Source organism: Arabidopsis lyrata (assembly GCF_000004255.2).
Source record: "Arabidopsis lyrata subsp. lyrata unplaced genomic scaffold ARALYscaffold_4, whole genome shotgun sequence".
NCBI classification, from domain to species: Eukaryota; Viridiplantae; Streptophyta; class Magnoliopsida; order Brassicales; family Brassicaceae; genus Arabidopsis; species Arabidopsis lyrata.
Window position 1 is genome coordinate 16,581,120 of NW_003302552.1, and position 25,299 is coordinate 16,606,418.

The window sequence follows — 25,299 nt, forward strand, 5'->3', positions numbered from 1 at the left end:
AGGAAATTAGATTTTTAGATGGTAGGTTTTCTAAACTTCTAAATTGGGTCCTACTACTCAACAATCGATCGAATTATTATTAACAAGAGTGGAAAAAAATCAAAGTGAAAACTTTGACAAAGGATTTGGAAAATGGTGTTTTGGAATTTATGTAACATCATGCAACTTTCAAAGTCAAACATCATGCAACTTATGAGTGTTTTGGAAAATAGTTTCCCTCCTATTTATTTTTGTTTAAACCATTTATTTCAACAAACAACATTAGGATACATATCTGTCATGATACTGCAGTTCATCTACGAACAACAAAAGTTACAATTTGGCTTGATGAGAGAAACAATATACTGAAAGAATTAATTCTAAGAAAAATCATCAAGGCAAGGAAAATTGGTGAGTTCTATCTAACATTGTCTCTCCATCGCCTTCTTGACGAGTGTTCCTCTTCAAGTTCAATTCAAATCAACCCCAAAAAGTTTTGTTTTGGTTAAGCTCAGGGAAGAATTTGACATGGAGCAAGCCGTCTCATTCTTATGGTTCCAATACTGCACTAGGTGATGGTTCGGGTCAAGAGCCTCAGTGGCCTGTAGATGAAGATGATAAGCTGTGTAAGAAAAAGATCATGGACCGGAGTATATATCAAACAAGACCTAGGTTGACTCGATTACTTAAAAATACCTGAACTATAAACGGAGAGCGAAAACCGAACATTTTTAACCCGTCAATGGTTTCCAACATATGGACATCTTGTTCTTGGCTGCTGCGTTTTATCATCTCTTCCTTAACTCTAAGCAACACCATTTCCCAGCATTTCTGAGGTGACACATAAGAGAAGCTCTCGTCTTGAGATTCTTCCAAAGTAACCTGAAACGATAAACAACAATGTAAGGCAAGTTTTAGAATTTCCAAGCGTAACACGAACTAATAAAAACCTTAAAAAGTTTTATTACCCTGAAGAGTGGACCCATAAGTCCGGCATCTAAAATCTCAGAGACGTAATAGCTCATTCTCATTGGATCTTGCATGTTATAAAATTTAACCCGACTCTTAAACCCTGTAAAAACAAACCGTCACCAACTTAAGCTCTTTCCACACATGAATCAATTATATTCTTTAAGCTAAAAAAAGGGTATAGGTAGAGATGCACCTTTTGGAAATATAGCATCCTTGTTACACCAAAGCTTTCCAACGACCAAGAACCCAAGATTTATAGGTTCGACGACATAAGCAGCAAATTCCATAATGGATGCATCATCACATATCTCAGAAGAAGTATTACACTCACCATCCGATACCAAGTCAAGATTCAGATCAAAAGATTGTTTATGTAACTGCTTTTCCTTAACGACTTTGGAAGCCCAAGTTTTTAAATCATCTGATTCACCTTCCAATGCTCTTATCAACGAGCTTAACTCATCTATGGTGTAACGAAGATAGATGAACCGGTCGTTCCCTTCACATGAACATATATCGTGTTTCGTGCAACCATATTCTTCGAAAGATGAGCAGTTGTTGCAGCCAGTAGCAGAGAGATGCAAGTCACTAAAGCAAGAGATGCATTCCATTTCACCTTTTGAATCAAAGTCCTTTTCCATCTTTCTCAAGCTGAAACCATTTCCAAGGGCCTCAATTCTTCTTTCTTCTATCCGTAACCGCGCCTCGATTGCCTTAGTAAGAATACCATCCTTCCCACAGAAACTCTTCCAGCTGAACCTTTTTGTATTATCTTCCCCAGAAGCTGAGAGGGACTTAACAGCTTCATACGCTGCTCCAAGGAGAATTTTGTCATGAGACAAAGAAGCTTTCCGGTTCTCTTGGCTATATATTTCCACAGCATTTTGACCATGAGCTAGCCAATCAACAGGAGCCACATTCACCGCTTCTGCACAGTTGAATCCGCTGTTGAATCCCGAATGATATGCTCTAGGGAATGTTAGAACATACTCCCCTGCATTCTGAACTGCACGATAAACCGGGACTCCCTCATCTTTCAAAATGCTTGGAGAAAACTGAGTAACCAGTCCATGAAGTAGATCAGGTTGTTCATCGAACAAATCTGGTAGATGTTTTCTCATCGCCTTCTCTAGCCCAGTTGCATGGCTTCCGGGAACTCCGTACCATACTTTTGGCTCGCCAAAGTGATGATAGTTCAGTGAGTATAGATGATTGTCCTCGACATGCTGTTACAATCAAACATTTTGGTGAGAATTAGGAAACAGAATTACAAAATGATTAGACAGTGAAAGTATATGTAAGCTTACCCAACAAAACGTTGAAAAGCACATGCCAATGTACAACCATGGCACGAGAACACCAGAAATATGAGAATCCTCGAATGACAGTAACGAGCCAGGGAGCCTCGGTAGGTTGTTCAAGTTCCAACCTGAAGCTATGTATGGATCCATATCGCTTCTTCCGGTTTTCATGTCCCCTCTCTTGTAAAATCCACTTCCAAGTACTCTGTTCTCCAAATCAGCGCCATAAGATACCTGCAAGGGGACATCGAATAACAAAACCGCTGATACAAACAAAATTTGGTTTGCATATAACTGGTTAATAACGACCAGGAAAAAAGACATTTTATGTACCTCGACTTCATCTGTTGGTTGCTCAATGATCCTCCAGTACTCTCCTTCGATCTCCTCAACAGTTGGAGTCCATTCTGTATCTCCAGCATTGTCTTTTCTTCCAAAGTAATAGTCTTTGAAGTATCGAGCGTATTTCTCAAAGTCCTCAAGAGTGAAATCTGAACCAGAGTTGAAACCAAATGTCTCTTCTTCGGTCGTCTTGGGTGAGGAAACAGAACGAGATACAGAGCCATATCGTTTCTTGGAGGCGACGGTTCTTGAGTTTCTTCCACGTTTCCGTTTCCTTCCCTTAGGTTTCTTCTTCTTCTTCATGGGCTCTCTGTTCTGTAGCAGGTCAACAATCTGAATACGGGTTGGGAACTTTGTATCCTTCCATATACTTTTCTCTTTAAGCCGACAAGGAGGAGACCAATTCGATGGTGGCACGATTCGACAAATACCAAATGATTCAGCTAAGGGACGTATCTTTTCTATGTAAGCAAGTGTATCTTCAAACTCCTAAACACCAAAATGTAGAATAAAAATGAAGAAAGAACAAAAACATCAACACAACAACTGAAAACAAGATGATGAACAATTAGTACCTCTGATGTAGGGTGGAATACTGGAGCTTCACCAATGTCTGGCCTCTTTGCATCAGCCGGATCCCATCTAGCAAGAATCTGCCATATGTTTAAAAATGGTTTATTTGTAAGCCTTTATGGACTACATCAGACTAATGATACCAAGTTTACGCCCCAAGAATCAGGTCGTTCTTACCTCCCGATGACGCGGACTACTAGGAGATTCTACATTAGTGTCCTTGTCCTGAAGAAACAAAAAAGGGAAAATGGTATGCTTGAGGGAAAAAGATCAAGTGAAAATTAAAGATTCAATCTGGGAAAATGAATCCAAATAACAAAATATTGCCTCGGAATCAACATTAGTAAATCAGCCAAGTAAGGAGTGTCATTTATGGCCAAATCATGATGCAATTAAAACCTAATTTACAATCTCAATATTTGCCACATCTAATCTCTAGTAAGATATGTAGCAATAAGTAATACACGAAAGTGATAACCAAAACGAGGTGATTAATCGATGAATCTTTCTTAAAACGAGGCGATTAATCGACGATGGTAATTAATCGATGAATCATTCTTAAAAAGAGGCGATTAATCGTCGATGAATCCTTCTTAAAACTACGGGAGGCAATTAATCGTCGATGAATCCTTCTTAAAACTACGGGAGGCGATTAATCGGCGATGAATCATTCTTAGAACTAGGCGATTAACCGATGAATCATTCTTAACTACACGAGGCGATTAACCGATGCATCATCTTCGGAACTAGGCGATTTAATCGATCAATTCGATGAATCATTCTTTCGAACTATGCGAGAAACCTTAAAGCAGGATATATAAGAGAACACTAAAATCTAACCTCTTTGTTCTGAGCAGCACTGAAAGGCTCCATTGGATTGGAACCAATCACTCTCCAGTCCACAAAACCAAGGGACCGTAATAAGAACTGAGAAGACAAAAGATGTTAGTAACCCTAACCCTAATCCAACAAAATATCTAGGCTTAAGAGATACTCCACCTCAGAGATAAAGAGATAAGAAAACTAAGGATATCAAACCAATCACAACGACAGCTCAAAATCTTCTTACCCCTAATTGGCATAAAAATTTGATTAGGGAGTTAAAATATAAATAAAGTAGCCCAATTTGGAAATTTAATGTAGTAATGAATAATGAGAAGCAACACAGGAAAAAGTTATCATCAATAAAATAAAAACAATTGAAATTAAGTATTTTACCTCAAACGATCGGTCGAGATTCAGAGATGGAAGAAACTTGTGCGGAAAGTGTCTTCAAATTATTAAATCTCCTGATTTATCGCAAAACTAATTATGAAAACTATATATTAAAAAATAAATCGGAGAAAGATAAAAAAAATAATAAGAGACAGAGACAGAGAAAGACAAAGGAAGACGATGGAAGCAAACTCTGTAGGAAGACGAGGAAGTTGGAGAACAACCGCCAAACTAAACGCACACTGTTTTGTTTTTAACAGAAACATATCAGCCGAAGCTCCTAAGCCCACGGCACCGTACGATTCCTTCTAATTTTAGTAGTCAATTACACGATTAACCCTCGACTTTATGTTATTTACAGTTTGTGGCATCATTTTTTCTTTTGCTTCTTTCGTCATCTTCAATACATTTCCGCGCATTTCCGTAGGTTTGCATCTCATTCAAATTTGCGGTTCAGTTCAATTGGAGATTCTCGGTTCGGTTCGGTTCAAGTTTGGTTAGAAATTTATAATAAAAATTAAAATAATATCAACAGTTTTAATTAATGTTATCTAAAATAGCCGTTTAAAAAAATGTTCTCTTAAATGTGTTGTTTGTATATAACTTATATTTAGTGAAAATTATAATCTTTAAATTTCGGTTTAGCCGGTTTGATTTCTCAAAATTTGGGTTTGGTTAGGTTGTTTTTGGTTTATTCGGTATGACAATCAACTAGTACCCTATATATGCTCGAATCAAAGTAATGTATCAATCTTCATTGTTATTAAAATGTGTATCTGAATTGGATGTAACGAAATATACTCAAAATGGAAAAGAAATATGAACTTGGTTCAAAAGCAAAAGGGTGAGTGATCAAAGACAGATTATCATGTATTTCTCCTGATTAAATCTTGTCTCTCCAAGATTTATCAGATACTTCTTCACAAATCAAATCTCATATGAAGAACTTAAACAGAGAACTTATTTGGCATCAAAGGGCAAAAGCTTTGATTTTTAAGATGTTTCTTGATTCTTCAAGAAAAAAAAGAAGAGTTATGTTACACTGGATCTTATTGCAACTGAACAGAGAAAATGCAAAATAAAGAGAAATAAAAACAACCCATAAAGAAGGAACTTGAACCAATTCTATGGTGTTCAGAGTCTTAAAATCAGATCAATGGTGATGGAGGTCACTGAAGTTTCTGAGATTTCTTGTTGGTTTCATTACCAAAACACTTTTTTGGACCGACCTTTGTTTTGTTCTTTTCCAAGTACATGTTTTGGTTGTCTTGGTGAATGGAAACTGGATTCAGGACTGCATCTAGCTCACCACATGATGCTGCTATTAGTCCTGGATACAAGATTTGTAATTTGTTTCAAGTTTCTGAACATCTTTATTACAAAAAAGTTTTGAGGTTTTGTTTAAAATCATGACAAGAACTCTGACCTAAGAACAGAGGAGATATTTTCCCGGGTCTCGACTTGTACTCGGGATGGAATTGAGCACCGATGAAAAAAGGGTGGCTTGGAACTTCAACAATCTCCGTTCGCTCGCCAGTTTCATCTTTTGCAGCAAAAGAGAGACCCGCCTTCTCGAGGCATGCAACCATATCAGGATTCACCTGCAATAAACCAGTTAGTGGTATCAAGAAATGGCCAAGCTTTAAGAAACCAAAATGTGTATTAAAAAATTCGTACCTCATATCTATGGCGATGCCTTTCATCGACAAACTCTTTGTTCCCATATCTGTAAATAGAGTTTACATAAGTAATCTAGAATTGGCAGAGTGATTTGGATCAAAAGATGGTTTCTTACAGTCTTGCAGATTTGCTGTCTTTGACATGGAAATAGGCTCTTCTCGAGCCTAATCTCATTGTGCCTCCCATATGAGTTGTGGAGCCCTCAGGCATGAATATGATGCATGGATTTTTGGTTTCAGGTTCAAACTCTGTGCTATTTGCATCAGGCAAGTAGAGAAGTGAGCGTGAAAACTCGATAACAGCGATCTGCATCCCGAGACAGATACCGAGGAAAGGGATACTGTTTTCTCGGGCATATTTCGCTGCAAGAATCATCCCCTCTATTCCCCTATCACCAAACCCTCCAGGGAGAAGAACTCCATCTGCGTCCTGAAGAAGCAATATATACTAATGTCATGAATCATCAGGCTTCTCAAAGATTGCCAAAAAAATAGTTTAAACAAACCTTGAGTAACTTCCAAGCAGCCTCGTATGCGCGTGAATTCTGCCCAACGGAGACACAATTCTGTTTCAGAGTATTCAGGAAGAGGCAAATTAGCATGAATGTAATTAATCAGACTTGTTTACCTCTTTCTTGGTGGTCTTTTCGAGATCACAAGATGGAACCATATCAACTACAAGCTTTTTTCCAAAAGCCACGGAAGCATGGAGGAGAGCCTAAATAATAAGCAGGGTCATTAAACCAAACCTTAAGAATAATGTGCCATGAGAAAGTGATGTATAAGTTTACCTTCAAGACAGAAAGATAGGCATCTGAGAGATCTGTATATTTTCCCACGATAGCGATTCTCACCTGTAAAACATTTACGTGGGGGTTAAGAAAGAGACATTGAGGCTACAAACTATTAAATTCTTTGGAAGCTGAGACTCACCGGTACATTTAAACTGTCACTAATTTCTACCATTGAAGCCCATTTCTCTAAAGAAGGTTCTTTAGCAATACCAGAAAGGTTCAGGACTTTTGATATTGCTTCATGAGCCTTCTGTTCCTGTTTCAAGAGACGAAAACAAGTGTTACCTCTGATAATTTTTGTAAGTTCCCAGTAGTTAAAAACTCTTACCCTGAGCAACAAAGGAATGTGCCAGATGCTGTGAACATCATAGAGAGAGAAGATGTTCTGAATCTGAAAACAATAAGTGTGGAAGCTGATTAACCAATATTTCAGGTAAAAAATACAAGGAAAAACTCAACACAAGATGCATCATACCGGAACATAGCAAAACCGAGATAGCTTTGCTTTTACATTCTCTTCAAGTACCTATCAACAAAGGAAAACAGAGTTCTTATAATGTAAGCAGAGGAGATAGTCACCAAGATGAACAAGTAAAAAAACCTCTGTGCTCCGACAAGCTATGATATTAGGTGTCAAACCCAAGCCTCGTAGATCTCTAATGCTGTGCTGTGTTGGTTTTGTTTTCTGAAGTAAGAGATTTAAAACAAATGAAGTTTCTCAGGCAAATATATACACTTCATTGCTAGAAATATATAAACATACCTGTTCACCAACAACACTGAGCACTGGCACGAGTGTGACATGGATCAGACAGAAATTCTCACGGCCTACACTGTATGATAATTGGCTAAGTGCGTCAGCAAAAGGCCTGGATTCATTATCTCCTGCAAACACAAAGATTTCTCTGTTATATATACAGAAGAAGCAAACAAAGAAAATCGAAATTATCGGTGTTAGTATTACCTATAGTTCCACCTAATTCAATGATGCAAACATCAGGAGGACCTTCTTTTCCATCTACAGGAATCATTGCAACTTTCTCCACCCATTCTCGGATTGTATCAGTGACGTGAGGAACAATCTAAATTCCATTACCAACCAAAACCTAAAACTCAAAGCTTATGATGACAAAATAGAAATGTTGAAACTATCTTTCATTTACCTGAACAGTTTCCCCTAAGTAATCTCCTTTCCTCTCTTTCTCGATCACATACTGTGACAACAACAACAACAACAAAGGTACTTTAGTTATGGGCTTGTTGCAGATAAATCCAAAGATAAAACATTCTGTAGTTACCTGCTGAATCTTCCCGTAAGTGATATTGTTATCTCGAGTTAATGTGACATCTAGAAACCTCTCGTAGTTTCCAAGATCAAGATCCACCTTTTTTTTTCCGCAAATCCATCAAAAGCGTTTTTAAGTTTTTAAATCCAAAATGCAGAAGAGCAGAGGCAAGTTGGTTTTGTTTTTACCTCACTACCATCGTCCAAGACAAACACTTCACCATGTTCGTAAGGAGATATGGTTCCAGCATCGTAATTCAGATAAGGATCTGGAGATTAAAAAAAATGGCTTTAGATTGAGTGCCCCACAAGCAAACGATATCAACAATTTGAACTCTGTGAAAGAAAGATACCAATTTTGATACAAGTAACGCGAAGACCACAAGATTGAAGAAGGACACCAACACTGCTTGCAGTGATTCCTTTCCCTAATCCACTCACAACACCTCCTGTTACAAGCACGTACTTCATCTTCGACTTTTATATCCTGAACAAACGTTAACCTGTTTAGCCTTCTTCATAACCTTTCAATGAAATCACTTATGCACTATAATTCAGCATAGACGTAAAGCTAATTATCACCAACACATGAAAATAAAAACTCGACAACCAACAATTTATAATCTCCTAGTCACCGCAAAACACAAACCCCCTCTCAAACCAGAGACAGCGATGCGAAACAAGAAACTGAGTGTAAGAGAGAGGGCTAAAGAGAGAGAAGGAAAACCAGAAATGAGAAAAGTGACAAGCTTTGAAACAGAGGATCTCTGTTTATAGGTAAAATCTCTGCTTGCGTTTAGTTTAATATTAGCGAGGAAAAAAACCAACATTTGGGTTTATCTTACCAAAATATGTCGAAACTGTTTTGTGGGCTTTGAGAGAAAGAACAATGGTAGCATTATATAAGAGAATAGAAACAGTGGGCAAGGCCCTTGGCTTTCAAAATCCAAAGAAGAAAACAATTTTCCACCTAATTAATTTAAATTTTAAATATATACCTTTAAATTTAATATTATGAGACTGTAAAAACTAAATCTTTAAAATGTACATGTTCATTTAAATTTATATAAGAACATAACTACTTTCTATGGTGATTAAGATTTTCTTAAGCCATATATATAGTCATTTGCATTAAACCATCTAAATATATTTTTTATGATGGTTAACTATATCTACTAGAAAACAACCCACGCGTCGTATCTACGTATAAAGTTTATTTAAAATTTCTTAAGTCATATGGTCATTTGCATTAAACCATTAAAATATCTTTTTTTTTATGATGGTTGTATATCTAAGTATTAGACCTTTTATGAAATATCTACAACATATATAATGATGGTGGATTTGAGAAGAATGGCCAACAAGACATGTGTTTATTAACACTATTAAATATCTAGTTATCATTTCTGGCCTCTTAAATTTCAGAAAACCAAAGATAGAAACATAGCAAGTCATTGGAAACTTCGAGAAGTTTGTGCTAAAGATAGAAACTACGATAGTACAAACCTCTAGACAACTACGGAAACTATTATGTCATGCCCAATTGTTTTGACACTTTCAGTCGCCCTTTGGAAACTCCGAATGTAAGCCTCAAGACGGATTGAGAACTACATTATTCGACCATGAATTTATAGATTATGAGTGCAAATGATTGTGTGTAGATGAATGATTGGAAACAAACTGACTTGAAAAAGTTGAAAGAGTTGAACAAATGGTGAAAAAATAGATGAATGTTTTTTAACCTACTTTTATTCATCTAAATGTACAACCATATGCACCCATACTTGTTGGTGTCATTCAATTTCCATGTTTGGGCAAAAATTAATCTATTATGAAATAGACATTGAGCTAAAAGCCCAAAACTAAACCTTATGCTTGTTTTTGTATCGTACAATTGTACATATCTTTCCTATACTATCACTGTTTATTTTAATTTATTTCGAAATCGTCAAAACAAGTGAATTGGTTGTAACATGTCATGAAATTTCCCATATTTTCTCATTGGTTTGGAGTTTGGACACATTTGTGTTCGATATTGCAGTAGAATGATGCATGTGACCAACTCTTAAGCATAAAATTATCTATTGTAGATAGATTCACATACTATGCATTATTAGTTTTGAAATCCCCACATAATATTATCAAATTTTTAAAATTGATCGTTTTTAAATTATAAGTACAAATTAGAAGTGCGAGGTTTAAGGTAATGAAAGCGAAGAAACGTTCAACAAACCAAAGATCTCTCCGGCTCAAACTGAAGGCTCAAACTGAAGATCTTATTAGATTTCTGCTCCAAGCAGTCTTTTTATATATCTCCTCTCTAGCTCAGATTTTTTTTCTTCTCAGATTGATTTTTTTCCACATTCATTCTTTTTTACATTGTGCCAACATTTGAAGCAACATGCGCAATGGAACTGGAAAGTTTCTAATTTAGATTGGTGTTCACCAAACTCTTGTTCCTTGTTGATCAATAAACACAGAGAGAGAGAGAGAGAGAGAGAGAGAAAGATTCAAGCCTTCTTAGCTCTTTTAGTTGAAGCTTTATTGATTGCATCAGAGATCTCTCTCCGTCTTTTCGCATTGTTCTTGTTGATCTCTCCAGTTCCGGTATTGTTATTGTTCTGAGCGTTTGTTCCTCCAGAGCCTTTGTTAGCTGCTTTCAATGCTTCTTGCACAAACACCTTCAGTCTCCACAATGTAACATCAGTCTGTTCACCAACAGAGAGAAAACCCCGTTAAAGCCCGGATTTCTGATGCAAAAACCACAGAGAAATAAAAGGAAGATTTTGGTGTTGACCTGAACATCGATGTCAAGCTCGACTTCTGGTGCTCCAGCCGGAAAACTCGGGTTGCTCTCTGAAACCATTTTTAAGGCCTTAGACAGATCCTCAGGTGAGAGACGGCCTAGAGCTGCAGAAAGTCCTTTCTTTTCTTGAGTAGACAGTTTTCTGTCCATTTTCAAAATCAAACGAAAAACTTGGTTAACAACACCGTCATTAAGGGTAAAATGATTAAGAAAAGAGGTTTCTCAAACCTGCATCTCTGAACTACTGATTCCCGGAGTCTCTCCAGCTGCAGATCGATCTCATATAGCTAAAGATACGTGCAAAGGAAACTCATCAAACCAGAGCTACTATAATAAATGGCCTGAAATGAAACAGAGCAACAACTAAAGAACGGTTTTGCATTTGCTTACTTCATTGCTTAAATCCCTAGCCATTTCGGCTTGTGCAGCCTCCAGAGTAAGCTGCTTATTTGCATGCTTCTCGGCTTCTTCATCTGCCTGTTTCTTTTCCTGTTCATACCATAGCAGTTAACACATCACTGACATTACAAAGACAAATACTTGGAAATTGAACACTTGGTGTACCTCTTCAACAAGTTTAGGCATTATCAGGAGCCATTTCTCCTCAAATTTCTCCAGAAGAGATTCAGCCATCACATAAACATCTTCTTTTTCTTCATTGTATCTCATCGCGTTCTTGAAAACTAGTCTTACATCAGCGTATATCTCCCGGACATTGCTATACTCCGAACTCTCCATTTTTTTTTTAATTGTTCCCAAGTCCATTGGCTTCTCTATAACCTGTTAAGTAATGAACAGAAACTATAAACATTTTTCAAAATCGCTCATTTCAGTAAAAATTCCATGTAAACCTGGCCTTCTATTTTACCATAAAATTAATTTGGCCCACAGTATATTAGCAACAGTTTGAATCTTTACCTTGTAATAATCATGAAGTCCAAGTCCTTTAACATCAACAGGCTCCAAGAACGGCCATGCCCATTTATGTTGAGCAATCTAAGAAGTATATGAAGATGAAGGTTTACATGCAGCAAACACAGAGTAAACAATAAAAATTTGGTAAACTAAGGAAGCATTAAACAAAGTAATCCAAGATCCAGGCTTTCGATTTTCGTCATAATCTGAGAATAGTATCATAGAGACAAAGGGCATATGTTTTCTTGCTTGCCTGACGAAACATTGTTGCAAATTGACGCATAAGGTCAGGGCTGGAAACATGTTTTCCCTTTGATTTTTCTTTCCCGGCCGAGTTACACTTGGAGTTGTTTGGTTGAGAAATAGCGACCTTTTTTCCACCCGAGTTACTCTTAGAAGTATTAGTTTGAGCTGCTCCATCTTTTGAAGAGTAAAAGTGCTCAACCTCTACAACTTTTTGCTCAAGCTGCACTCCAATATAGCGGTAAGAGATTCGAAAACAAGAAAGTAGCAGTGTCAATTGAAGGCAATTGTCACCTGATTCACTCTATCAGTTATCTCATCTACGCAAGTCCCGAAATCCTCAAGCTCAGTTTCTCCATTTACATAAAAAACTGCAAGCTCTGTATTTTCGACATCGCAGTTTGGCACAAGCACAGGTTCTTCCTAAACAATGACAGAAACTAATCAAAAATATACAACACAGCACAAACCTTCCATGCCTTAAAAGAACAAACTTTTTTGGGTTAACTAAACTTTAAAATCAAGCATAATCCAATCCTCTGAATTGCATCTGTCTACAATAATTGTAACTGAGAATTGAGTCTCTAAACCATTCTAGTTACTTATACGAGTTTAAATTGAACAAAGCTGGACACTTTCTGATAACCCTAAATCTAAAAAGTTGTGATTTGTCAACAAGAACAGCTACGGAATCAAAGGTAAGCCAAAATGTCAAAAACAAAGTATTGGGTATTAAATCAAGAAAAGAAAGAGATTGCAACTATAATCAGGAAGTAATAATAAAATTATGTACCTTTACATGTACAGACATTAGAGAAGAGTAGTGACTCACGAGAGCTTTTCGAAGGATCAGAAGAAAGACACAGGTCGGAGGAAGAAGACGGAAGAGATACCAGCTAACGCGTTGCTCCGGTTTAGGGTTTAGAACGAATAGGCTTTTCAAAAAAAAAAAAAAAAACTCTTTTTGCCTTTTTATCAATTTGGGCTTCAATGTTCGGCCCATTATTAATCAACCAACATTCCAATTACGCGGTTTTATTTTCAACCACCAGTTAAAATATTGGGTTGCTGCGTCTTCCATTTTAAAAAAGGAAAAACTACAAAATCTACCACTTATTCCCAATTTCTTTCAAAATCTACCACATTCCTTCATTTCTTTCAACTCATACCACATTTTGATGTAGAGTTACCATTTTGCCCTCCCTTTTTATCTTCCTTTTTATCTTTCCTCCCTAATTATTTCTCCTCCCTATTTATCTCTCCTCCCTATTTATCTTCCCTACAATATTAGCTTCTCTATTTATCCTTCTCTCCCTCGAAACACGTGCATTTTAACCAAGAAACATTATATCTCCTGAGACTAAACAATTAACTTTCGTTTTTGTCTCCAGATCTTGTCCCCGATTGGAAATTCTCTGTTGCGTCTAGATCTTGTCCCCGATTTCATCATCTTGCTCTATTATCATGAATTCCACATCTTGTCCACCAATTGTTCTCATTTAAGGGTTTCGAATTTTATTTAGATTTTTCACCATCTATTTTGGTCCACAGATTAGTTGAGCATTATTGTCTTCACCTACCCTGATTATTGAATTTTTTTTCCTTCTATTGCAAAATAACAAAAAGATCCAGTTGTCCCCGAGTACTATTACTCATTCTATTACTCATTCGATATGAACTTGTCCCCGATCTAATTCTATTACTCATTCGATCTGAACTTGTCCCCGATCTAATTCTATTACTCATTCGATCTGAACTTGTTCCCGATCTAATTCTATTACCCATTCGGTCTGAACTTGTCCTCGATCTATATCTATTACCCATTCGATCTGAATTTGTCCCCGATCTAATTCTCTTACTCATTCGATCTGAACTTGTCCCCGATATAACATATTCGATCTGATTCTCTTACTCATTCGATCTGAACTTGTCTCCGATCTAATTCTATTACCCATTCCATCTGAATTCGATATGAACTTGTCCCCGATCTAATTCTATTACTCATTCGATATGAACTTGTCCCCGATCTAATTCTATTACCCATTCGATCTGAACTTGTCCTCGATCTAATTATATCACCCATTCGATCTGAATTTGTCCATGATCTAATTATATTACTCATTAGATCTGAATTTGTCCATGATATAACATATTATTTAAATAACCGTGCAGCATTTATTGTAGACCTGCTCCTTCTTTGGAAGCTCCAGACAAAACTGTCTCTGTCTTTGACACAGACTCTGTCCCTGACACAGACTCTGTCCCAATCAGGGGTATTTTGGTCCAGCATTCCACATATGCTATTGAAATATGGTAGATTTTGAAAGCTTTTTGAGATTGTGGTAGATTTTGAATGCCAGTTGTTAAAATGTGGTAGATTTTGCAATATTCCCTTTAAAAAAGTAATGTAATATAGGAATTTTTTATTATTGATAATGTAAAATTGACTTTTCTCATAGTATTTTCATTTGGCTCGAAAAAAAAAATGAAATCATCTAATCACCAAAATAATGAATTTAATTTAAAATTTTCTTTGTATTTTACTTAGAACTCTCTTTGACAAAAAAAAAAAAAAAAAAAAAAACTGGAAATACTTCCTTAAATCATACAAGACATGAGAAAATTTCAATAACATAAAATTTTGAAAATATTTTCCTAGTTCATCTAACCTATAAAAAATTATAGTTAAAAATGTCTTATGGTATGTGTAGTTAAATTGCCTATAAATCTATATATATATATATATATGTATATATATAAAAAAAAAAAAACGTGAATGTTTCATATCTTTGTCTATAATCCCTCCTTGGTTCGAGAATCAGAATAAACGGTTAATATCACATGTGTGAGGCACAAATCATTTTTTCTCATCAAAGTGTGAGCTTGGGATCAAGTTTCTAACCTCTCTACGAAGCAAAATAACTTGATAATTATCTGGAAGAGCTACATGTATTGGGTATCTTTAGTACTAAAAAACGTTTCCCCACAATTCTTTATATATCTTTGGTAGTCTTGGCATGGCAAATGCCATTCATGTATACTATGTACAATAAGTAAGTAAATAACACTCCATTTTAAAATACTTTTAAACAATTTTTTTGATTGACTGACTTAAAATTTTGAAGACACGCACATTCATCGTTCATATGTAGTATAGATTCAACATCCAAGAACCTAACATGCAATGTTCCAACAAATAAAAATCTTATCTTATTAAGTCTCAAATCATTTTAGATTATTTTTTTGTCAAGATTCTCAATTCATTTGATTATCTACACGTACCTAACACTGCTAAGAAGCTTATGGTCAAAATGTGGAGACACTGATTTAGTATATTCAGATATAATTATGTACCTTCTTCTTCAGACCGCCTCTGTATTGATATCCCAACATGTTAGTCACTACTTCTCCACGCCGACATAGACGTGCTTTCCACTTCTTCCCCCATTTATATATATTCAGAGAATTCTGACCGTAAAAATCAAACCTTTTCGTTCATTATCTTAAGTACATCTTCTTAAGATTTCTGAGTTTGTTATGTCTCCTCCAGCATTGATTGTGTTTGAAGATGGTTTAATCCAGAAATGGAGCAACGACGATTGGCAGGGTTTCAGCGTTTATCCCGGAGAAAACCCTAACCCTAATATTAATTTCTTGGTGAAGAAGGCGGCTCTGCAGAACCAGATGACCGTCTCTCGCCCATCAGTGAACGACGAAAGCTTCAGAATGGTCTTACCTCTTGCGATGTCTCCGCCAAGAGACAACGCTGTGCCTCTTCCTGTTCTTCCCGAGCCGATGATGAGACCACGGAAGAAGCTTAGCCACCAAGAATCAATGCTTTCTATACGAAAATATAGGTATCCCGAGAAAAACTTCTACCAAGAAGAAGAAAATTTCAAGTGCAATGCCTTCTGTTTATCCTTCCCTGGGTTTGGAAAAAAACTTGTGAGATCACCAAAAAGCGAGGATTCTATAAAGAAGAAAATGATCAAAGCGTCATCATTCTCAAATTCCACTGTCTCACTAAGTGCCTCGCTCGAGAAATTCGAATGTGGCTCATGGGCTTCAACGACAGCTCTAACCCGCGAAAACGGCAGATTGTATTTCGATCTGCCGGTGGAGATGATCAAATGTGGCGGTGGAGATGTGCAAGAACCAGTGAGTTCTGGTTTCTTCTTTGACAAGGAAACGGGAAATCTAGCTTTGAGAAGCGTTCTAAAGAAAAGCAGTTCTCTGTCGGGAAGACAACTAAGGGATTCGGCGGAGACATCCCCGCAACGCCGTGTCAGATTCTCGACCACAACCTCGGATTCGTGCCCAGCTTCGCCACGAACATGTATTACCCCAAGACTGTTGAAAGCTAGAGATGATTTCAATACCTTCTTAGCAGCACAGAACGCGTGAAACACACAAAACAACAAAAAAAAAAAAAAAAACAGAGCACTAAGACTTTGCAATAATACATGTTCGGTCTGTATATATCATTGGAGAGAGAAGTTTCATCTTCCGTTTAGATTTGAGTCTCCTTTACGTTCCAAAATCGATGAAAGACATTATGAGCATTTGAAAAATATGATATTTCACCTTTCCTTCAAAAAGTTCAGATCTTTATGCTCTGCTTTGTTTTCCTCTGTTTTCTGCATAGTTCTCCATTTTTACGAATTGGAAAAAGTACCCAAATTTTTTCTTCATTTTTTTACAGATTGGTACACACAAAAACATATAGAATAAACGGTAAATACTAAACCTCGTACATTCTACAAATCCTATTCCAATTTGATGGAAGGAAAGTGAAAGGAGGCATATGTAGAGTATCTTTACAAGACGCAAACTTCAACGTCAAGAAAATAGATTTGGTTAGTGATTCACCTATAAAAAGCATAGATATGAATCTCGGACGCAGATCCAAAACGCAAACGCGCCAGTCAAACTTAAAAGCAAACAGAGGAACTGAAAAAAGAAAACGTGTTATAGATAAAGTGAAGTATTGTTAGCGTTTTGAACCCTTTGTATTATTAATTTCAGGTTCTTGAATCGACGAAAACGCGAACAACGTCTAGGATCTTGGCATGACAAATCGGGCATTTCCCGCCATTATATTGTAGTTCGTTTGCGCATCTCAGGCATGTACACATGTGCCCGCACCTGCAGAAACCAAACGCAATTGAAATATTGTAAGGGTGCAAAAACCAAACCAAATCAAAATATTAGAGGTGATTGATTTTCTTACCTGTATAAAAGTGTTTCAACTTGCGTTTCGTTACAAACGCAGCATTTGCGTTTCAAGGGGTTTTCCCGCTGAACCGACTTTTGAAGGCTAGCGTTTACGTCCAAACACGTTTTGACAGAGTCTCGTAGCTCAGACATTTCTAGTTGGAGCTGTAAAATGTGTGATCTCAATTCGCCTATAATCTCCATCTCCTGAAACATTTTTATGAAATATAAATGCTAATCTCACCAAACTGATTGCGACATTTCAACAAGAAAAGAAGAGGCTCACATTGGAATGAAGATTGTGCGTTGGTGTGGAAGTAACTCCTGTGTCCTGAGAACTCCATGATCCTGCCGGAGACGGTGCAAATATTTGTGATGATGATTGGCTCAAGTCATCTCTGTCTTCATCTTTTTCTTCGCCTATGTCACATTTCTCTTCTTCTTCGCTTATGTCATATTTCTCTTCCTCTTTACATGCTTGTGGAATACGGTGAGCCGGATGTATCTGAACACGGGCCATTATGAGCTTATCGATCTTCTCTCGTAATCCGCTTTGGAGGAAATCCGAAACCGTTCTTCTGTATAATCCATAGAACCAATTTTAGGATTTTTTGAAAAATAAAAAAGGGTTCTCTAATAGTGTTTACCTCTCAAGAAGTCTGCATATATCGCCCTTGTCAGATTTAGTGTTCATCACTTCCAGATACCGAGATTTCCTCAGATCTTCCCAGTAAGTCCGAGGCCGAGATATTTCTGTAAACCAATCGTAGCTCATGTCTCCGTAATAAGACTGCTCATCCTCATACTCTTCTTGCTCTTCCCATCCACTTTGGAATGACGTTTCTTGTGTCTCAAGGAACGGTGTCTCTTGAGTTCTCTGCGTACTGCTTTCTACTTTGTTCGCTTGCTCCTTCCCTAGTATCCGCGGTTCTTGATGAGTTACGCTGGTGATAGGGCTAGTGTTATCAGATTTTCTTTTCAAAACTTCTGCTACTATGGCTTTGTTCAGCTGAAGGTAATTCATTTTTGTTTCGTTCTTGCGTAAGATTGCTTCCTCTATGTTGCGGTTTTGAGGGCTTAATCGCTCTGTGGAAGGCGTATCAATAGTAAAAGTCATTTCTTTTGACCCCATGCTCTCTGTTTCTACGGTGTATTGTTGGCCCTTCTTTTGTTTGGCTTCAGCGTCAGTGTTTGCTGCGTTTTCCCGGAATTTTTCGCTGCAGTACGATTTAAACATTAAGGAGAGGAGAAAAAAAAGTTCAACTTGTAAACGGGAGACAGAGGTTCTTGATTATACCTTAGATGAAGAATTGTAGAACTAGGTTGGAAGCGATTTGAATCGCCTTTCGTGGTACCACGATGACGATCTTGAATCGCTAGGCCGCGTTTGAGACTCCTTAGCCGCAACATTGACTGCACAACAAGGAATAGTGAAAGAAATCGCGATTTTAAACATTGAAACTTGGTCGATTTTGTAAGTTAGTAAAGCTCGTAGCTGTTTGTATAAATGATGTTAGAATGTTTGGGGCGTTTTCTCAAACTGTAAATACCTGGAGGCGACCACGTTGAGGAAACCTAGAAACTGCGTTGCGTCCAAGAAGCAATTCCAATTCGCGGTGACGTTCTCGTTCCAAATGCACAAGCAGATCGGAGTAAGCTTGCCGTCCTCGGAATCGCGGCGAACAAGTAACTACCGGAAAACTGCTTTTCTCCTGCGTGGGCGTTTTAACGATCGGTATGTCGGCGGCACCACCATTATTGCTGGCGGTTAGCTTCTGTTCGTTACTCAATCTATGGATAATATCAGCGACTCGGCCACATTTGCTCTCACCGGAATCAGAAACCGAATTGAGTGTCTCAGATTCAATCTCCACCGTCAGATCAGGACTCTTCGATTCGTTCTCTGATTCAGATTCTCCGTCGATGGATGGAGCCAAAATGTGGATTTCTTGAACGCTCGCTTCTGAGCTGATCTCTATAGATTGGCCATGGATCGGCGAGTTTCCGCCGTTGGATCGATTAAGCCTCGCCTCCCATATCTGCACAAGAGAAGAAGCTCCTCCAACATTGTCGTTTCTCTTCAACTGCTTATCGCTGTCGGAAAAGTTGTTCACTTTTCTGGTACGTGGTTTCTCCGGCGATCCAAGACGGCTTTTGTTGTTCTTTTTCCGCTTGTTTCCGATCAAAGAATCAACTCTGTTTTGAGAACTCTCGTCGGAGATCGCAGGAGGAGCAGTTTTCACTTGAGCTTTCTTGAAAACAACGTCGTCATTGTGCCGTTGGTTGCGATCTCTAAGGATGGATCCGAAGCTAGGTCGTAACGAGGCCATTTTCTTTAAGCCAATTGACCTATTTGTCAACGATCACAAACACAAAGCCCCATCTTTGATTTGGATCTTAGGAAATGATCAAAACCTTTCTCTCTTCAAAGGGAAAGAAAAAGAAAAAGTTGGTTTTTGATTACTGAAGACACTAAATTTTCTCGTTTGTTTCAGCTAAAAACAGAGTAACGACGAGTGGTGTTAGACTCGAAGGACAAGGTAACCATGAAGAAACAGAATTTCAAGTGCAACAGTGTTTTGTTTTATCTATTTTTAGAAGGGTTTCTTACAGAGAGAGAGAGTAGTAAAAGAAAATTGCGAGTCATTGAATTGTTTAGTGTTTATCCTCTAAACTTGGAAACGTGTCGGGAAAAAGAAAGAATAAAAAACAGAGTGTAAAAAACAGGGGAAGACATATTCGGACGAAGACAAAGTATGTTGAGGGTCTCGAGGAAGCTTCTCGTTTTCCTTTTTTTTATACTATGGGAAATGCAGAAATTGTTCGTTTAAGACAATTTAAAATTAACTTTTTGAAAGATTTTATCGATGGATTAATTAACGGGTCAATAAAGATCATTTAACTTTATTGGTTAGTAGTTATAGCTCCTAATTAGATAATTAATTAATGAAGATGAAGGCGTGACCGTGGAGGGTCCAAAAGCAGCGGAGAGTCCAAAGGAGCCGTTGGGTGAATTAGCCGTTGGCAAGTAGGGACTTTGTACTTAATTTTCTAATTAGCTTTTAAAGGTTTTTTGGTGATTAAAATTGTTAACCATTTTTTTTAATTCTTTCTTTATATATTGGTCTGATAATGGACAAAATATATATTGGTTTGATACAGTTTTTGGGTTTAAAAGGAAGAAAATACCAAAGTTATCTACTTTCTCTATTTGATCATGCATGGTCGCACATGTTGGACAACGTGACACGACTGCAACCATGTCTTTATTTAATTTCCTGTTGAGTTCGTTTGCCGCAAAACATGGTTGCGATGAACAATCTTCTTGGTTTCCTCCTCACTAATGAGTGACATGAGAGGAGAGTCAAACCAAACCGATTAATTAAACAATATTAATCGAACTAATTAAAATTATTCTTACAAAACGATCGATATTGCATATGTATAATTGTGAATGTTTGGGTGGAATATCGTATTCCTAAACTGTTGATGGAAAATGCAATATCGGCGATGCTCTTAAGTCGTTTGTTGGTTATAGGAGACCTCCGAAAAGTAGGATTGTCAGAAAAAAAAAAATCATGGAATACCAATGAAGTATTCAAAAGGTTATGAAGCTCATCATGTCAAAATATAATCACACAACTGGTTAACATAATAATATTGGATGAGTTATTTAGCATTTTTCTGGTGTAAAATCTCCGTGTTTTAGGATTTACTTATGTACTAACTACTAAGGCATGTACTAAGTAAGATATCTACTAGAAAGGCATTCAATTTGTTCATGAGCGAGAAACTCATCCTTACAAGTATTCTTTTAATGAACAAAAGGATACATTGCAATACAGATATATGGACAACTACTACAACAACTAGCTCTATATATGGCTATCACAGCACATTTTATAGATGATAACTAGTGGTTGCAGAAAAATTGTTGGTTTTAGTCCAATATCAGATCATGAAGGGATACAATTGCAAAACAATTTGCAAAATGCTTGTTTCATTGGGGTATAGAAAAAGTTTTAACATAACTCTTGATAATATTGATAGCTTGCGCACATATGGAATTTGATTATTAAAGAATGCTTACGAAAGATGAGTGATCGTGTACTTAGCATTAGATGATATTAGCGGTAGAATTCTATTTTTTTATGTTGCGTGCAAACATATGTGAGCGTTACAGGAAGAAAAGTTGTATATATGATGCTAATTTTCATGAGGAAAATGGTCTCAATGGAATTTTTTTTTTGATACATAACAAATGGCAAAACTTTTGAAAAAAATGATTAAACTTTAGTATTTTGAAAAATAGATGAACAGATTTCAATGTGAGTTTGATAAAGAAATTTATCTTAAAAATAATATACTACGTATGATATTTTCTCGTGGTAAAGTTCAATATTTTATAGTTCTTCTTCTAATGCTTTTTTTTGGTGCAAACTTCTAATGCTTTTAAATTAATTTGCATTTGAGGACACATATCCATACAATATATTTGTCTTAGATAAGTGTCATACGGTGACATCCTAACCATGATCAACCGATCGACCACATATGTCTCGGTCTTCCTTGTCATACTCATATTGGACTAGATCGACCACTTACAGCATAGTCATATGTCGGGTTACGACGGCAAACTATAATAAAATTTCCAAAAAGTTCTCACTAGCCACGGTGATGTACATGTCTGTATAGTTTGAAATATCGTAGCAAAACTTTTTGTTAACGATTCAATAGATTATAAATTTGGTCGAAATAAATATATAATTTTTGCAGATACACAAAATTTTATTGATTTTTCCTGGTAAAATATTCCGAACAAATTTTAGTTCAAACTTTTTAATTCGTGTCCAAACTAATTAACCATGAACTATAAGCACTGTTGTCATTCGGTAAAAGTTATAAGCTGTGAACATTTATAAGTTGTCCAATGATTTTGATTTTATCCTAGTTATACACGCCTCTCTTTTGTTATTTATTTTTACCTAATTTAGGAGAGTATTTTCGGGAAGACCAACATATATTTTGACCAGTGACATGAAAAATGTCTAAAATAGGAACATGACATCGTTAAATCTTGTCATGGAAGATATACTCTTTGTCTTTTTCTGGCTAATTTTCCGTAATTTTTTCTCTCTTTTTCTTCTTTCTTCAACCTTTTCCTTTTTATTTGGTTAATTATATAATTTAGTATAAGATGAAAATAAAATTGTTCGTCAGCTTGTGTTTGTCTCCGACACCTCCAAATCAATTGATAAGATTCGTCGTCTACACTCGACAGCTTTCAGTTTACCTAAAAATCCATTTTTCAAAAGTTTTTCCAGTGGTGTAAATTATAAGTAAATTAAAAGTAAATTATAAATTATAAATATTTTCAATAAGTATAATATTGAGTGTTTTATACAAGGATTGACGTCATATATTGTAACGTAACCCCTTTGATTTTTCAGTCTCCAGCAATCCTCAAAGTTCACACCACAACAAAGTAAAAAAAAAATCGTACCATCTTTGCTTTTTCTTTTATTTTTCTTTCTTTACCTCCAACACTTTCCACGCATTAATACACAAAAACAAAAAAACTTCATCCACAATATCTCTCTCTACTAGCTCTCTAAGTTTAGAGAAAAATATCAAAACTCATTTCTTGATCTTTCAAGAGGTCCTCGATTCTGAATAACCCTTAAGTGACATAAACCATTTTTTTATATATGTTGTCGTTTTTGTTGTGTTGTTATTATCTTATATCGGTATAACATGTGATGAGATCTCCTCACATCATCATTTCACTTGTTCTCTTCTTCTTCCTTTCTCTAATCCTCCAAACCCACCAAAGAACCACTGATCAAACTCACCAGATTGGCTCCAATGTTCAACATTTTAGTGACATGGCGGTGACTTCGCCGGAAGGGAAAAGAAGAGAGAGGTTTAGAGTTCGGCGGCCGATGACAACATGGCGGAAGGGGAAGATGCTCGGTGCCAATGAACATGGAGTCCCAAGTGGTCCAAATCCCATTTCGAATAGGTAGAAATATATTTAATTATCTTCTTGTATGAATATTTCGCCTAGTATCATAGTAGCTTATGAGATCGTACGTACAAAAATCAACAATTGTTATGTTGCTTGTCTGATTCAAAAATTTGAAACTTCCATTTTGGCAGGTAAATTTATTTTGTGGGAGTTAAATGAAAAAAAGATAATATATATGTACTTATAATAGATAGTATATAATATTTTACCGTAAAATATAAGTTGAGACTAATCAGAGTTTCCAAAATTTGACTTCATATGTGTCTAAACAATTTATGACAGGGTATTGGTTCAGTTTGTTTAATGTGATTAATTCAGTCACTCGAAATGACTTTGTGAGCTAATTTTTTTCCAATTTTTTTTTATCACTCCTACCAGAAAAAGCGAGATTATTTGACTTGGAAAAACAACCAACAATTTTGTAAATGAAGTATTGTTTTAAGTCAACTTTTAAATGAAGTATATCTTTAACAAAGAACGATAGATTGTGAAAATATAGCAATGAGAAACAATTGTAGGACAAAAATACGTCCAAGCTAGGTCATGGGGATCGATCCCCCGTTATTAGGAAAAAACAAACAACAAGAAAAAGTATTTGACGTTTATATAGTTAAAGAAATATAGACAACGTAAAGTCTTCCTGTAGTGTTGCATTTAATAGTCACGAAGCATTGAGGGATGCAAACAAATTTAACTGGTTGGATATAGTTATAGTACTTGCATGGTGACTTAACTTCAGAGGTCCCCAAGCCAAAATACAGGCACATGCATAGCGAACCTGCATTGATGTTGTGTCAACAAATTGGTAATGATGATAATGACTAGTATTCTACTATACTTTTTGTCAAGATTATAGTATCTTATTGCTTGATATTAATATTATATGTCAGTTTTTAGTGTCTGGAAATTATGGATTTGGACATAAAAACAAAGTTTTGGATCTTTTTCGATATATGTTAGTGCAGATGATCTTAAATATATCTAGTTGATTACGCTGCCGTGTCCTTAAAAAACCACAACGGGAAAAGAAAAAGATAAAAGAGACAAAATGAAACAAAAAGGAGAACCAGAAACGGCATAGTTTTGCGTGTAAAGGAGAGACAGATCTGGCATCCAAAGTTGCAATTGAACCATCATTTTCTTACATATCTCTCAATCCTTTTTATCCAATTTTTTACAAAAATTAATAGTAACCAACTAATTATATAATTCCTTAAAGTCATCGATTTATATACTCCACCATAATACCATACATTTAGTAGCCAAGTTTCAGCTTTTTTTTTTTTTTTAAGGTATAAAAGGCCCTTCCCTACATGCATTTATCTTTTTTTCAAGCTCCATTTGGTTTTAAAAAACAAAAAGCAAAAGAGATGGTACCAAAAATTGATTTATCTTAAAATATTATAAGAAGTGTTAACGTTATAAAAAGAAAAAACGTTATATATCCTCGCCTTTAGAAAAGATCTAATGGGCTTTGTAAAGCCATCAAAGCCCAATTTGCTTTCTTTAGTGGGCAGTGAAATATTCATGGAGAAACAAACAAGAATGAATCACCGCTTTCGGATTATTTTTTTACTGAAAAGTGAAAACCACACTAATTTAAACCAAAATCCGTAACCGGAATAACCAAATCGAATCAAAATGTGAAAACCAGAACAAAAACACCTGTTTGATTTCGTTCGGTTTGAATCTGAAAGCTCTTCTATTTTTTTTGTCCCATTGATAGTGCAGTTGCTAGTTGTGAATTCTTCTTTTAGCTGGAATTTTACAGAGATAATTAGATTTGTTATGATGAAGATGATGATGATGATTGATGAGTATCGGTCATAGAATCTGTCCATTTTCACTCTATGCTTGCGAATTTTGGTGGATGAACAACAAAAACAGAAACTTTGGACTTATTCATTAAGGTGGAAATTGTTATCTTATTACTGTTTCAACAAGGGCCTAGAA

At 36.2% G+C, this 25,299-nt stretch overlaps 6 protein-coding genes across 10 annotated transcripts; 2 read left to right on the forward strand and 4 right to left on the reverse strand.

Annotated features, from left to right (window-relative positions):
* Positions 1-227: 227 nt before the first annotated feature.
* On the reverse strand, positions 228-4,684 carry LOC9315591 (lysine-specific demethylase JMJ15). 3 transcript variants are annotated; one of them, XM_021030114.1, is made up of 10 exons: positions 4,386-4,684; positions 4,008-4,238; positions 3,345-3,392; positions 3,170-3,247; positions 2,586-3,083; positions 2,259-2,486; positions 1,145-2,177; positions 948-1,051; positions 676-861; positions 228-542 (listed from the first exon to the last, which is right to left on the reverse strand). In XM_021030114.1, the coding sequence occupies exons 2-10, from the start codon at positions 4,038-4,040 to the stop codon at positions 450-452; spliced, it is 2,301 nt and encodes a 766-aa protein (XP_020885773.1). In that variant the 5' UTR covers positions 4,041-4,238; positions 4,386-4,684; the 3' UTR covers positions 228-449. The 3 variants fall into 3 exon arrangements, with proteins under 3 accessions (XP_020885773.1, XP_002881362.1, XP_020885772.1); XM_002881316.2 differs by having other exon boundaries at positions 228-581; positions 4,008-4,094; positions 4,386-4,683; XM_021030113.1 differs by having other exon boundaries at positions 228-581; positions 4,386-4,683.
* Positions 4,685-5,323: 639 nt separating this feature from the next.
* Positions 5,324-9,152, reverse strand: LOC9317430 (CTP synthase 1). Of its 2 annotated transcripts, XM_002881317.2 has the most exons (17): positions 8,494-9,152; positions 8,330-8,409; positions 8,154-8,240; positions 8,019-8,069; positions 7,820-7,937; positions 7,619-7,740; positions 7,457-7,540; positions 7,331-7,381; positions 7,184-7,246; positions 6,995-7,111; positions 6,853-6,915; positions 6,690-6,779; positions 6,568-6,606; positions 6,178-6,491; positions 6,060-6,108; positions 5,809-5,983; positions 5,324-5,712 (listed from the first exon to the last, which is right to left on the reverse strand). In XM_002881317.2, exons 1-17 carry the CDS (start codon positions 8,609-8,611, stop codon positions 5,552-5,554), a joined length of 1,782 nt encoding a protein of 593 aa, XP_002881363.1. In that variant the 5' UTR covers positions 8,612-9,152; the 3' UTR covers positions 5,324-5,551. The 2 variants fall into 2 exon arrangements, with proteins under 2 accessions (XP_002881363.1, XP_020885774.1); XM_021030115.1 differs by having other exon boundaries at positions 8,019-8,240.
* A 1,250-nt stretch (positions 9,153-10,402) lies between these two features.
* On the reverse strand, positions 10,403-13,035 carry LOC9317431 (transcription factor GTE1). 2 transcript variants are annotated; one of them, XM_021029486.1, is made up of 9 exons: positions 12,898-13,035; positions 12,399-12,527; positions 12,115-12,327; positions 11,865-11,942; positions 11,511-11,726; positions 11,337-11,435; positions 11,175-11,233; positions 10,938-11,088; positions 10,403-10,848 (listed from the first exon to the last, which is right to left on the reverse strand). In XM_021029486.1, exons 1-9 carry the CDS (start codon positions 12,913-12,915, stop codon positions 10,651-10,653), a joined length of 1,161 nt encoding a protein of 386 aa, XP_020885145.1. In that variant the 5' UTR covers positions 12,916-13,035; the 3' UTR covers positions 10,403-10,650. The 2 variants fall into 2 exon arrangements, with proteins under 2 accessions (XP_020885145.1, XP_020885146.1); XM_021029487.1 differs by having other exon boundaries at positions 12,937-13,034.
* A 2,036-nt stretch (positions 13,036-15,071) lies between these two features.
* LOC9317432 lies at positions 15,072-16,795 on the forward strand. The gene has a single exon (XM_002879478.2). It carries the CDS (start codon positions 15,642-15,644, stop codon positions 16,506-16,508), a length of 867 nt encoding a protein of 288 aa, XP_002879524.1. The 5' UTR covers positions 15,072-15,641; the 3' UTR covers positions 16,509-16,795.
* An 18-nt stretch (positions 16,796-16,813) lies between these two features.
* Positions 16,814-20,506, reverse strand: LOC9315592. Its single transcript, XM_021029964.1, has 6 exons — positions 18,869-20,506; positions 18,616-18,731; positions 17,966-18,535; positions 17,605-17,896; positions 17,335-17,525; positions 16,814-17,249 (listed from the first exon to the last, which is right to left on the reverse strand). The coding sequence occupies exons 1-6, from the start codon at positions 19,646-19,648 to the stop codon at positions 17,126-17,128; spliced, it is 2,073 nt and encodes a 690-aa protein (XP_020885623.1). The 5' UTR covers positions 19,649-20,506; the 3' UTR covers positions 16,814-17,125.
* Positions 20,507-22,700: 2,194 nt separating this feature from the next.
* LOC9317433 (CLAVATA3/ESR (CLE)-related protein 42) lies at positions 22,701-23,468 on the forward strand. The gene has a single exon (XM_002879479.2). The coding sequence runs from the start codon at positions 23,078-23,080 to the stop codon at positions 23,342-23,344; it is 267 nt and encodes an 88-aa protein (XP_002879525.1). The 5' UTR covers positions 22,701-23,077; the 3' UTR covers positions 23,345-23,468.
* The last annotated feature ends 1,831 nt before the right edge of the window (positions 23,469-25,299 follow it).